Genomic DNA, 14,138 nt, shown 5'->3' on the forward strand with positions numbered 1-14,138 from the left:
TTATTAAAAAACCGAAGAAAAATACTTTTGGCATTTCCCAGGGATTACAATTAAAACAGGCATAAATGTTAAGTCTCATTACCATGTTCCACTACTGTCGAAGAAAATTCCACTTTCAGTGTAAGACGTGAGCATTCGGAACACAGGTGGCTCTCATGAGAAGAATTCCCTAGTCTGGTCCCCAGATGTTGTTTGCCGCAGAGAAGGATCGCAGTCAGGAACAACCAGGTGTGTGTAAGCCTCATGGTCATAAAAGAATATGGTTTCATCCCCAAAATTCCATGCATCAAGTTACATGTTGTTTTTCCATGAATCAGTTCCCTCTTTTCTTTTTGGTTTCAGAAAACGGTGCCTTTTTAAGTGCTTTTTAAGTGGATAGTCTTAAGGTTTTGTCTAAGAGAAGTAGAAGTCTTGCCTTCATGGTCTTTACCAGTGAAGCCTAGTAAACAGGCTCATTTCTTTCTGCGTTTTTTCTCCATCTTTGATTAAAGGATCCTGTCACTCAGGATTCAACAGCTGAGTCCTGTACTCCATTTCGGATAGGTGATGTAAGGCCAAAGCAGAATTGCCAAGATCTGTTTCGTTGCTGGGTTGGTGTGGTGTTTTTAACAATACACCCTGCAAAAATAAACATCCAATTACATAAATGAAATATTTTCTAATTTAATATTTTGACAAATCACAAGGTGGTAATAATATAGGCTGCAATTTCACACTAAAGTGAAAAACATATGCCTGGATTTTACATCAGGTGGCAGCTAACTTTATGTTCCTTTACACAAAAAATAAAATAAAAATCCAACATAGAAAAATAAGTATCAGAGGAAAGGATCCTAGCCTAACCTTCAATTTATTGTAGCAGCTATTTAAAATGCACACCAAAATTTTCCAATATATGAACAGTAAGTAATACAATATATAAATTTTTTGAGACAACAGAATAAAACCTCATTTAAACTAAAACTGAACTGAGCACACTTTTAAACCTCTCAGAACCTACACTGGTTCTTTCTGTTTGGAGTTCTCTTGCAGCCAAAACATACAGAACTGTTCTATATATAGACTACATATGGGTAAACATCTTCTAGGAGAAAACAGATAATCTCTTGATCAGAGTAGGTTGTTAAACCAGACAAAATATTTCTCAGGTAGGGGCTCACATGACAAAATGGTTCTCCTTGCACACAAATTACATGCAGGCAATGTGTTTGTGCAGAGAACCATTTTGTCAGGTGAGCTTCCAACTGCAATCTGAAATGGTTTACAACTTTAGTGAGAGCAAGACCACAGGGAGAGCAGGGAGATCTTGCAATTAAGAAGCTGAAGGTGGGGGGCGGGGAGAGATATATTGTGTGTTTTCCTTTCATTTCCTTGTCTCGTCTCCTCTTAAGGGCTGCTAAATGCATTGTTTTTGAGTATATCCGCAAGTTATCCTAAGACCCCAGCATGTTTTCCAACCACACTGAATTTCTGCTTCCCTTCTTTCTCACTCGTACACTGTCATAGTCACAATCACACACACAAAAGCACCATGCCTGCATGATGTTTATCTCTGAGGAGGAACATCCACTGCTTTCTACCTCATGCCCTTCAAGAAGGCTGCATAGGTGTGCTTAGCTGCTTACCAGCATAGGACATTTACACGGGTTATTTTTTGGAGGGGGGTGATTTAGCATTTTAGAACATAACCTTAGCCCTCATACATCCCACAAAAGGGAAATTTGATCAAAGAAAACAAGTAAATGCTGATTGATAGAATTCCACTTCTCGCTGCTGTGGTAAACCTGTGCTGGACTGCACTACTTCAGAAATGCGAGTGGGAGGATACCTAGTATCATAGAACCCTCTGCTATGCCAAAAAAAAAAAAAAAATCTACACACTGAAAATTAGGTCAGAGTGAAGACCCCACTAAGAACACAATTTATTACATTTATATGCCGTATTTCCTGAAAAGGAAGTGGAACAAACACATGGCTCCTCACCACCACCATTTTATCCTCATAATACCCGTGCAGCAGACATCAGGGATAAGAGATGGCAACGGGCTCAACACTACCAAGTGAGTTTCGTGGCTAAGTGAGGGACTGAACCCAGGTCTCTCCATTCCTGGTCTCACACTTCAACCACTAAACCACACTAGCTGACAAGCTAGTTTTCTGTGTTGTCAGGTTTATTTATTGAATATGTTTTCATATTCCCCATCTACCAAAAGCTACCAGGTCAGGGGAGACACTGCCTTAAGGTACTTTTCCTTGATATGCTAGCTTTCTCTGTGTGGGGGAGAGGGAGAGAAGAGAAACAGGGCTCTTCCATGATCTCTGCTGAGAGGCTAATTGCCTTCCAAACTGTCACTTTGCAGCAGCCATTCCACTAGAGTAGATTATATAAACTATTTTCATTCTAGCTCACAGTTACAAGAACTATAATAAAATATATTAATGTCTGATCATGCTTATTTCTTTCTTCCTCCCCATCCCTTTTCACTTGCGCACTGTGTCCCTTTTAAATTGCATGCCTGGGGGCAGAAACTATCTTAATATCTATTTCTGTATGCTGCTTTGGAAGCCTTTACTGACAAGAGTGGGCTACAAAAAAAGCTTTAAAACATGTAAGCTATAAATAGGGTAAAGTGTTCCACCTGGTTACACCCCCCCCCCTTGTGCAGTACAGCCCAGAGCAGACATTAGTGTTATTATTTACTTAAAGCATTTATACCCCAGCCTTCGGCCAAAAAGGCTCTTAGAAGTAGCTTACACAAATCAGTGCTAAAACAGACCCTGCGCTCAGGCTCATAATCTCAAAAAGGCATGACACACAAGGAAAAAGGAACAGGAGGGAGGAAGTGAAAGCAAACTGTAAGCTCTTAACATTTAGAGTTCTGATTAGAGTTCTATAGCTCTGTGCATGCAGATTCTGGCTGTCTAGGTGAGAAGCAACTCCCCACCATCCATCTTGCCCTTGATAAAGCGCTTATCTTTCTTTCCCCAGATGCACAGGATCTCCCACCACCATTACAGATCCAGGAGCAGAGGCGGTGACAATGTCCAGGCTGAGGAGGCAGGGCAACTGACTCACCCACGCCTCTGCAGTTATCACTGGGCAGAGGAAAGGGAAAGGACAGCAACAGCCTCCACCTGCCTTGGACTCTGGCTTTGGGCCCTTGTGCTGATTGCGCCAAGCGAATGCGCAGCGAGGACAGGTCCCCACCGGGTCACCTCGGCCCACTCACTCACTTTCTCTCAGCCTCACCTACCTCACAAGGTGGCTGTGAGGGTGAAGCGGGGGAGAACCATGTACGCCCCCTTGGAGGAAAGGTGGGATGTGAATATACGCAATCCTCTCCTGTCTGCTCTGTCTGCTCTCTGTGGGCTCAGACACCCCTCGAGACGTCGTCGCCAAACCCCACACGAGAGCCCCCGAGGTGGGCGCCTCTCTCGATGTCGGGGTGCCCCAGACCTTTGCGAATCAAGTCGTCGGACCGAAACGTGCCTTCACCCGATTTTGGGTGTGACAGGTCCGAACGCTCTTTTTAAAAATAACAACAGCAGCAGCAGCAACACAATAATAATACTTTTCGGCTTCTGCGAATTCCCAGGCCGCTCAGCGCTAGGAAGTCAATGAGGACCAGGGAGCGGGATCCGCTAAGGAACTGCGCCCGGTGCTGCGCCCCAAAATCCACCCCGCCCCCCCCCCCTGAAACCAGCGGCAGTCCGGGCTCCGGCTGCTTCCTTCCCCCTGCTCCGTGAGAGGGAGGCCCGGGACGCGACCACAGAACGGCTGCTCCCCCTTCCTCCCCGTCCCTGCGGGCCCGAAGCCCCCCTCCAGCAGCTCCCTCGCCCGCTTCGACCCACCGGCCACCGAAGCTTCCGCAGGGCGCCCCCGGGCCGTAGCGGCCTCCCCTGGCAGCCGGGTCCGGAGCTCCGGGTGAGGCGAGCGCGGCTCCCGTCCCGCAGCCCCCCGCTAACCCCACACCAAGCAGCTGGCCTGGGCTGCGGAGGAGAAGCCGCCTTCCATGAACGCGAGCCTGGCGCACGCTGGGACTTGTAGTCTCCGCTGGCCCTCGCTTCGGAGGGCGGGCGGGCGGGATGGACTACATTTCCCAGGAGCCTCTGAGGCTCTAGCGAGCTCGTTTGCGGGTCCAACGGACGGAGGCCTCGTTGGTCCCGTCAAAGAAATCGAAACTGCCCTCTCGGAAGACGTAAACAGAAGTCCTTTGCTCTGACGGCGCCACAAGAAATCTGCGCCTTAAGTGCATGGTGCGATAGGGAGCCTTGCAGGGAGACTCACGGAGCCCCTGCACTTTTAAATGCGCAAATGGCTAGGCATTATTTGGAAGTTCCGCAAAGCTAAGGGCACGTGCGATGTAATCCTGTGCCCACGTAGTCGGGGAGCTGAAGACATAGGAACTGCACTGAATCAGATCATTGGTCCACCTAGCTCAGAATTGTGACATTGACAAACAGCCTCTCTCCAGGATTTCAGGCACGGTTCTCTTCCACCCTGCCTGGAAGTGACAGGGATCGATACTCAGACCTTCTGCATGAAAAGCCGTTGTTCTACCACTAAGCTATGGCCCTCATCAATTAAAGTTTTGCTTAAATAACTCAGCACTTGCTTCTTCATCCTAGAATCCTATGTAAGCCAGTATCTGCAGAACTTGGGAAGGGTCTATTCAACCAGCAATCTCCATCTTAGAATTTACTGGTAGTCTATATAACCTGATCTCATGGCTACAGCATCAGTTTAACTGTCCAATTCCTTGTTTTCCCTCTGCTGCCCAAGCTGCTTCATGTAACATCTTGCCTGATGAGGAGAACCTGAAAAGCTTCTCATGTTTTTCTGACATGTTGTTTGTTCTGAATATAGGTTTTACCTATCTATCTATCCATCCATCTTTTAAATGTCACAAACACATTTTCCCACACACTGAATGAAGAGAGGCACCTAAATATATTTGCGGAATTCAATATGATTGAAACATAGTATAATTCAATATTTGAGTTTATAGAGCATCATTTCAGGGACAAACAATATACTGTACTATTATTTCTAGCTGGGGAGACCAGTCTTCTCTGGATACAAAAAAGCAGATGTCTTCATCAGTGCTCACAGCTCCAAACTCAGAGCACTACAAAGCACACTGGCAGGAGACCACACAGATAGAAGCAAGTCACTAAAAATCACAGTATCTAGAAAGTAGCATTTGTTTCCAACTCAGAAAATTGCTTCAGGTGTTCCCAACAAAGCTTCCAGGGAAGAAGTGTAGAATACTCCACTTGAAGAGCAGTACCCAGTTTTGGTATAGAAAAAGCCTTTGTCTGCCTGGTGCCCTCCAGATGCTTTGGACTACAGCTCCCATCAGTCCTAGTCAGCACAGCTGTTGCAGTCCAAACCACTTGGGAGGGCACCAAGCTATGGACCACGTGACCTCTTTCTGCTGCCAGTTCTTAATGGGGGTTCAGTCCCCAAGCATCCTATTCAACTTCTTTAGCATTCAGGGGACCCCAGCATTGCCCACTCATGTCCAAATCAGAAAAAATCACTCAGTACTATGTAAAAATCAGGACCCCACAGACATCATACAAAAGAATATCAGCTTCCTAACAACAGGGTTCTTTTTTGCTGCCTGCGTAACATTCTTGATGGGCCCTGCAATGAGATAGAAGCAAGATGAAGTCTCTTTTAAAAGGTACATATCATCATCATCATCATTATCATTGAAGAAAATCCATCCAGTGAGAGTGGGGTTTTGTGGTAACTGGCTGCTAGATGTTATCTGTTCTCCAGCTGATATTTTTAATGCAGTTTTTTCCTCCCAAAATGGCATTTTTTCAAAATGAGCCCAATCTGCTCATTCCCCTAACCCAGAGCCATTCTGGAATGATCTGTGCAAAAAAACCCTGGAAGACAAGAGAGGAAACACAGGTTAGAATTAGCACATAAACGTAAAGATTAGCACATAAAGATTAAAATATCAGCATGAAATAAAACCCAAGAAGATCTAACATGAAGAGTCTCCTTCAGACAGTGAATCATCCACATCTCCCATTCCTTCCTTTCAGTTCATAATATAGGAAGCTGCCTTCTATAGAGCCAGACCATTGGTCCATCTAGCTTAATACTGTCAACACTGGCTGGCAGTGACTCTCTAGGATCTCTAGCAAGGGTCATTCCCAGCCTTGCCTGGAGACTGAACCTGGGACCTTCTTTGTGGAAATCACATGCTCTGCCACTGAGCTATGACTCTTGCCCCCTCCAACTATTAATTCTCTTAAAAAAAAAATTTAAGGGATGGAAGTGCAGCAGAAGACACAAACATGCTGGTTTTATACGTTCTTTAAAAAGAACTTTGGGGAAGTTTACTGCCTGAGCACTTCATCTATAAAAAATGTTAAAACTTAATAAAGATAACAACATTTTGCATGGGTTATTGCAGCTAACCTGGCATCCTTGTCTATCCCACCTCCTGTAGGCTACCATATGTATCGGGTGGTGCACAGACCCCTGGTCAAGCACCTGGCATTACAATGATGACAGGTGACCCTTTTTGCCTGCACCAACAATCTGGTGATTAACACCACATAAGCCCCTTTCTACTTACCCTGTACCTGATGTTATATAGGACATCAAATGTGGGCCCAATGGGACCTGGGTGACCTAAGTAAGCCTGTGAGCCAGAGGTTCCTCACCTCTCCTATAAAGCTTTGGACTCTGAAGCACTGTCACATGTTCTGTGAATCTCCCCATCCTGTTGCACCATCCTTGCATTTGCCAGTACCTTCTGTGGCAAGATTGGTGGCCAAGCATGAGAGGGTCTTCTATATGTGGTGGCACCCCATAGGTGGAACTCATTGCCCTAAGATGTTCAGCTATCTTCCTCTTCGTTTGCATTGCAAACTGAAAACTTCCAAGCACCCATTGCTGGTTAACATATTGAGTACTGCCCTTTGTGTTTTTCTTCATTTGCTGCTCCTAGCTTGATGATTTGTGTTTTAATGGTGGGGCATGTGTTGTTTGTATGCTTGCTTTTAGATTTGCAAACTCTTTTGAACAACTTCCTTTAAGGAGGCGGGAAAATAGGGTGTAAATGCTTCTGAAGAAATAGAAATGTATGCAGTGCAGAACTAAGAGCAGTAATTGATGCACTAAGGCAGGTGTAGGGAACCTTTTGCCCTCCAGGTGTTTCTGAACTACGGTTCTCAACATTCCACACCATTGGCCATGTTTGCTGGGGATGATGGGAGTTGCAGTTCAGCAATATCAGGAAGGTCAAAGGTTCTCCACCCCTGCACTAAGGGAAGAGATGCATTTTCCCACCCACAAGATACTACACAAAGTACCACAGTCTCTAGGTTCAGATAGCTTCATGCAAGAAAAATATGTTGGCCTGCAACACAGAGAATCATACACAGGTTGCAATGTAAGAACAGCACTTTGCTTTCTGTGCTTCTTTTATTTCTTTTGTTAAGAAAATGAGAATTAAACAAATAAAACTCTATAATAAAATAAACAAAACAGAACACAGCAATAAAATTAAGCAATTAGGTTTTCGAGAGCATTAGCTGACAGTCAACACACACAGGAAGCTGCCTTATACTGAATCTAGCTCAGTATTGTCTGCACTGACTGGAAGTTTCAGAGGCAGTCAGTCTCTCCCAGCTTTATGTGGAGAGGCTGGGATTAAATTTAGGGACCTTGTGAAGGCAAGGCAGATGTTCTACCACTGAGCTACATCCCTTCCTCAAGATCACATTCCCCAAGATCATGTGTGAACATTTGCTTCGAAAGGCTCATTAAAACCAATCCAGGCTGCATGGTTCAGCCGCCAAGTTAAGAAAAGTTAAGAGAAAATGTAACACAGAAGCAGCTGAATTAATGATATTACCTGGATTGAATGGAGGGAGTATCCTGGAGTCCTTCTGGATAGTCCAAGGGTGGCAATAGCCTGGTGCGCGTATTCATCTGCAGAAGGCACAAGCAAGCTCTTTTTGGATAACGTGGGGCTGTATTTTGACATGTTGGTGCAGACGAAAGCTGGACATAAGCACTGAACAAAAATGCCTTGGGGAGCATACTCATAATAAAGCGATTGACTGAAATGGTCCAGGTAAGCCTGTCAAGGTTAAGAGCAGACAATTAAGATTCTCTGGATTTAACATGGGGAAAAACCGAACACATTCTCTTGACTTGCCCTTCTTATGCAGAGCTTAGACAAAATTTTATAGACCCACTCCTATGTCAATTTAGCTTCCTATCCGGAGAAAACCAGGTTTTACACTTGCTGAATAATGTCACTAGAGCTATACCTTCTTTGGTGGCCAAATTTCTTTTTTTAGCTTTTAAGCGTCACAAGACTATAATAGACTGTATTGATATGGGGCTATCTGTTTAGCCCATTTAGTGTTGGCTGAGTTCTAAAATTTTCCTGGATGTTTTAACTGTGTATTGACAAATGTACTTTTTTCTGACTGACGGTCGAATAAAAAGTTGTTGATGATGATGATAACATGGGGAAAAGGTGTGGAGAACAGACATTGGCAGCTTAGACAAGGCGCAACACAGATGGCTATGGAACAAAGCTTTACCAAATCAGCACCTATCCCCAACTCTGTATGTCTTGCTGACTGGCCAATTGCAACTTAATAATAACTGCTTTGGCACAGCTTTGCACAACCAAGTACCTTCCAGATGATTTGGACTTCAATTCCCATCAGCCCCAACAGAAACTCTGAAAGACACCAGGTTGGGGAACACTGCTATCGCACTTTAGGCTACAGTTATCTTGGGAGTCAGTCCCATTGAACTCAAGCAGGGCTTACCATTAAGTAGACATGGACAGAATTGCTCTGTTGGTTCCTTTACAAAACGCACACCAGCCCTTTACCATTCACCTAACAGAGCAATCTTGTACATAGTTACTCTTTAATAAATTCCCTTAAATTCCCATGTAAGTGTGTATAGGGTTGCAGCCTCAATTTATAACGCTGCCTTCACTGGAGCAAAGTAGAACGCTTAAGCCAATACATTCCTGAAGCAGAAAAGCCACCATGGCTGTTCCTGAACCCTTTAAATTTTATCCTGCCTTCCATTCCTGTACATCTCTGAGCCGGAGTGGTAGGCATCTAATTCAACCCTGCCAGAGCCTTTGCAGCAAGAATGAGGAATCCTTTCCAGGCCAAGGATAGTATATCCTCCATCCAGGCAAGCAAGAGGCATTATCAGACTTCAAGGACATGTTCCAGCTGTTTTAAAACACTTGAAGGGGGTGCAAAGCAGGGCTACTGCGCGATGGTCTGAGAAGAGGCCTGAGGGCCAGAGAGAGAGGGGCCTAGAGAGATGCATACTTATCCTGGGACCTGAGGTTTCCCACTCCACCTTCAAAAACTTCCAGTTCTCAAAATCCTTATCCACAGAAACAGAAAAAACCATTTCCATGGAGAAAGGATGTGTAACTATCTCTTAGAAATAATGATTCTGATAAGACAGGGGGTAAGAAGCCTTTCTAGACTGGCAAGCCAGATTGTTATCTCCCTCACCCTTCGCAGGCCATGTTTGACAGGTGGGCAGATGCCACAGCAGCCTATTGCCTGCATGGGTCTTCAAGTGCCCTGCACTTTGAACATGCAGTGATCAGCCAATTGCTGGATCTTCAGAAGCCCCGTTCACTGCACAGGGCAAAACAGAGCTTTGAAAGGGACTTTGCAGGCACCATGGTGAAGGGCGGGTGGCTATGGCTTGGCTGAAACGGCCTCATAGGCCAAACAAGGAGACCTTGTGGGCCTGATCAGGGCTGCAGGGCTGGAGGTTCCCCACCCATCATAAGAGAACACATATATGTTTATATTTTGAAACTCACCTTGGAGGCTGAATATGCCGTCATTCGTGGGGAGGGGTGGTAAGAGGACATAGAAGAAACGTTCACGATAGCTCCTTTCTTTCTCTGAACCATTCCTGGCAACACCATGTGCACCATCATATTAGCTGCTCCAATATTGACGTTGATGAGATCCCAAATTTTATCCTCTGTCAAACTGGCAAAATAATCCGGGTGATCATAGAACACGCCAACGTTATTCACCAAAATGCCAGTCTCTTTGCCTAGCAGGGCCTTCTTGATGGCAGGGTACACCTGGCGGCCCCTGCTGAAATCTGCTACAACAACTTCCGTTTCGACCTTGTAGGAATCCTCAATATCTTTGGCAAGAGCTTCCAACATCTCCTTGTTCCGGCTAATTAAGACAACATTCACCCCGTGGCATGCCAACTCTTTAGCATAGGACTTCCCGATGCCTGAGGTACAACCTGGAGCAGATCGAGAGAGCAACGAAGATCATTTTTAGACTCTGAGACTAAATGCATTCACTTAGTCAACCGATAGTTGTAGAGCGTTTACAAAGGGCTTATGCATTTTTATGTCAGTACAGTGGTGCCCCGCAAGACGAATGCCTCGCAAGACGAAAAACTCTCTAGACGAAAGGGTTTTTCCATTTTTTGAGTCGTTCCGCAAGACGAATTTCCCTATGGGCTTGCTTCGCAAGACGAAACGTCTTGCGAGTTCTTGCAAGTTTGTTTCCTCTTTCTTAAAGCCGCTAAGCCGCTAATAGCCGTGCTTTGCAAGACGAAAAAACCGCAAGACGAAGAGACTCGCGGAACGGATTAATTTCGTCTTGCGAGGCACCACTGTATGGGGTCTTCCTAAAAAAAATCTCAACAACTTTGCAGGTGTCAGGAATTTTAATTTTTGAAATAAGGCAACCCCAGAGAATCTGTGTGCTCCAACTGTCTCTTACCTGTTACAGCAGCCCACCTTCCATACAGTTTGACGAAATCAGGCCTGCTGACCAGCCGAGGAATGAAATACAACCTGATCAGGCTGTATGTGTTGCTTGCAACAGTGAGGGATGTCTTCATTATGTAGAAGGCTCCAATGAAAGCCAATGTCTCTATGACACAACTGCAGGCCTGCCCAATCTCTCTGAGCAAGAAGGAAAAGCTGTCCACAGCAGCCATGGTAAAACAGATGTCTAGAAGAGAAGAAGCAAAAGATGTTTGTAAGGAAGGAAGTATGTATTTTTTTCCATTGCTTCATTTAGCCAAATCATTGACTTCATATTCCAATAGGTCATAAGATGCTAAAAATAAAAATGACCATTTCATTTTGTTTCAGGAAAACCCAAGAGCATCTGCCACATATATCTATTATTCTTTGATTAACATAACATATCCCAATAGAACTCAAAGTGGTTGATAACATTCAAAGCACAATGAAACAATAATAAACAACAACAATAATGATAAACATATCAAAAAACAACAGCATGGTAAATAATTAAAACAACCAAGTCAAAATGCAATGCAAATATAAATCTAAAGTTTAAAGGAGGATGAGTATTGGAGGGAAGTCTCATGGGTGTATTACTACTATTCTTATTTTTTGCTTCTCTTTCTTTTCTTTTTTTGTACTGTTTTTATTTTTTGGGATATTATATGTATTTTTTGTCAGTGTGAATAAATACTGTTTGTTTGTCTGAAAAACAACAACAACAACCAAGTCAGCTTAAAATACCAGGGAAACCCCACCAAACTCACACAGTCAACCATCCTGAACAAAACTGCCTTCATCTGTCTTGCAGCACTGCAGAATGGGATGGCTTTACAAAGCTTTGCTTTCAGAAAATGCCGTTCCAAAATCAAGTATGGAGACTCTGGCTCATGTGTTGCTATTTTACTCTTTTCAATGAGACTTCCACAAAGAGCTTATTACTCCATTGCCATTATCATCTCACTGATTTTTATTAGGCCAAATTTTATGCAGCCTTCCTCCTTACAGTCTCAGACAATCTGGCAACAGCAAATTCGGCAAACACAGCCAATACTAATAGTGATGCTGCCAGTCAGGGTAGACAATAATGAGCTAGATGGACCAACGGTCTGACTCAGTGTAAGGCAGTTTCCTATGTTTCCTTGTAACCCCTGCAGGCCATTTTAAAAGGTGAATGGGGCCCCACCTGCCAATCACCTGACAACATGCAAAATAATAAAGTCAAGAACCAATGAATAACAAGAATAATGAATTAGTAAGGTTGGATATTGTCACGGCTAAAAATTGGCTGCTGTTTCTTTAATGCTAAAATAACTAAGTCAGCATTAGTCAGCGGCCTACAATGCAATCTTTCACCAAATTGTACTTGTGGCACTGTGGGTTAAACCACAGAGCCTAGGACTTGCCGATCAGAAGGTCTGAGGTTCGAATCCCAAGTGACAGGGTGAGCTCCCGTTGCTCGGTCCCTGCTCCTGCCAACCTAGCAGTTTGAAAGTACGTCAAAGTGCAAGTAGATAAATAGGTATCGCTCCAGCGGGAAGGTAAACGGCATTTCCGTGCGCTGCTCTGATTTGCCAGAAGCGGCTTAGTCATGCTGGCCACATGACCCGGAAGCTGTATGCCAGCTCCCTAGGGCAATAAAGCGAGATGAGCGCCACAACCCCAGAGTCGGCCATGACTGGACCTAATGGTCAGGGGTCCCTTTTCCTTTTTACAGTCATACCTCATGTTACATTTGCTTCAGGTTAAGCATTTTCAGGTTGCGTCCCAGGGCGACCCGGAAGTACCGGAAAGGGTTACTTCTGAGTTTCACCGCATGCGCAGACGCACAAAATGACGTCACGCGCATGCGCAGAAGCGGCGAATCACGACCCGCGCACGTGCATTCTGCTCATGTTGTGAACGGGCCTCCGGAACAGATCCCATTCGCAACCAGAGGTACCACTGTATACAGAGTGGTCAATGTTAGTGTCGGATGTGGGTTGGTTGGATGGTAGAAAGATGGTTGCATTTGGTGTGTGTAAAAAGCTGTCGGTCTTGGTTGGAGAAGAAGACTTTTTAAGAATATAAGCAGCAATACTCTACAAGAATACTCTTTCTCAAAGACTCTTGTGCCAACTAAGGTCTGAGGACTAGGCAAAGGAGTAAAAAGGAGGTCAGAACCTTTGTTTTTTACAAACACCGACAGATATTATCATTATTATTAACACCAACAACAACAATCTGGTGCCCCCTCCCCAGATGTTTTGGACTACCACATCAGCCCCAGCCAGTATGAAGGGAGTTGTAGTTCAAAGCATCTGGAGGGTACCAGGTTAACAAATGTTGTAAAGCCATTTCAGTCTATCCTCTGTGCACTTGTCCCTGACCCTTCTGCACCCTTCTTCCATTTTTCTGCAGCCGAAATCATAACCTAACTTACTTAGGAGTAACCACCACTGACTTCACTTTTACTTAATTCTGAGCAGACAGAATTAAGCAGATTAAGCCTAAACTTAACCCATTTTTCATAGAACTTGAAATGCCAGACAATTTTCGTGTATGTGGACTTGCATCATGATCGGATGCATATTTACTCAGAAGTAAGCCTCACTAATGGAGTTTTGCTTCCATGTAACTGAGGGTACAATTTGCACCCTTGAATGAAACAATAAGAAATGTAAAGAGAGAGGTCTCTACTGTTCCAGAAATGATCTGTCAACTTTAAATTCCTATTAATCCAAATATCAGTTCTGCTCTTTAGAGCAGAGAACAAAATAACATTATTAAAGTATGATATTGTTGATTCCCAACCCTCCAACCCCTTCTGACCTTTGAGCTTTTGCTTCTGAGTAATACTATAAATGTTTTACAAAAAAACCCCAACCATTGTCTTTAAAAAGCAAGTAAATCAAATCAATGGCGCCAAACCCGTTTTGCCATATTTCATTTACCTGTTCTTTTATGCAACCTGCGATGTTTCTGCGCTGCTGCCTTACTTAATGACCTGACTTTAGTTCAGTTGGAAGGAAACCTTCCCGTTCTCAGTTCCACCCGACCCTGCGGCTATGAGGAAAATCTGGGGAGCGGATTTTCAAAATCGCTTGGCAAGTAGGCTGTTCACAGACCTGTCAAGTCGTGATCCGGTTTCCACGTTTTTGTATTGCCAGCTTTGGAAGATCAAAAGCCCTTCGTCCGCCCGCACAAGGGAAGGGTCCTGAACGCGCTGTAAAAACGAGCAGCGCAGAAAATGCTGTGTTACTTCTGTTCCTTGCATGGATACCTCGCTTGTACATAAACTTGGTAAAAGCCATTATCTGTCCTAAAGTAAATTTT

The 14,138-nt window shown here is 44.3% G+C and overlaps 2 protein-coding genes across 4 annotated transcripts in view; both read right to left on the bottom strand.

Annotated features, from left to right (window-relative positions):
- Positions 1-4,043, bottom strand: part of MBTPS1 (membrane bound transcription factor peptidase, site 1) — a 30,556-nt gene extending 26,513 nt beyond the window's left edge. Inside the window, exons 1-2 of one of the 2 annotated variants that reach the window (XM_028739544.2) lie at positions 3,853-4,043; positions 83-618 (exon numbers count right to left, since the gene is read on the bottom strand). In XM_028739544.2, the coding sequence (XP_028595377.2) occupies positions 83-287 (205 nt within the window). In that variant the 5' untranslated portion in view covers positions 288-618; positions 3,853-4,043. Of the gene's footprint in view, positions 1-82; positions 619-3,254; positions 3,487-3,852 lie in introns of those variants that run through there. The other variant, XM_077931750.1, reaches the window with a different exon arrangement.
- Positions 4,044-4,984: 941 nt separating this feature from the next.
- Positions 4,985-14,086, bottom strand: HSDL1 (hydroxysteroid dehydrogenase like 1). Of its 2 annotated transcripts, none has more exons than XM_028739546.2 (5): positions 13,757-14,086; positions 10,792-11,025; positions 9,858-10,303; positions 7,887-7,963; positions 4,985-5,901 (listed from the first exon to the last, which is right to left on the bottom strand). In XM_028739546.2, exons 2-5 carry the CDS (start codon positions 11,009-11,011, stop codon positions 5,853-5,855), a joined length of 792 nt encoding a protein of 263 aa, XP_028595379.2. In that variant the 5' UTR covers positions 11,012-11,025; positions 13,757-14,086; the 3' UTR covers positions 4,985-5,852. The 2 variants fall into 2 exon arrangements, with proteins under 2 accessions (XP_028595379.2, XP_028595378.2); XM_028739545.2 differs by having other exon boundaries at positions 7,887-8,114; positions 13,757-14,070.
- Positions 14,087-14,138: the final 52 nt, after the last annotated feature.

Source organism: Podarcis muralis, chromosome 7, assembly GCF_964188315.1.
Source record: "Podarcis muralis chromosome 7, rPodMur119.hap1.1, whole genome shotgun sequence".
Taxonomy (NCBI): Eukaryota; Metazoa; Chordata; class Lepidosauria; order Squamata; family Lacertidae; genus Podarcis; species Podarcis muralis.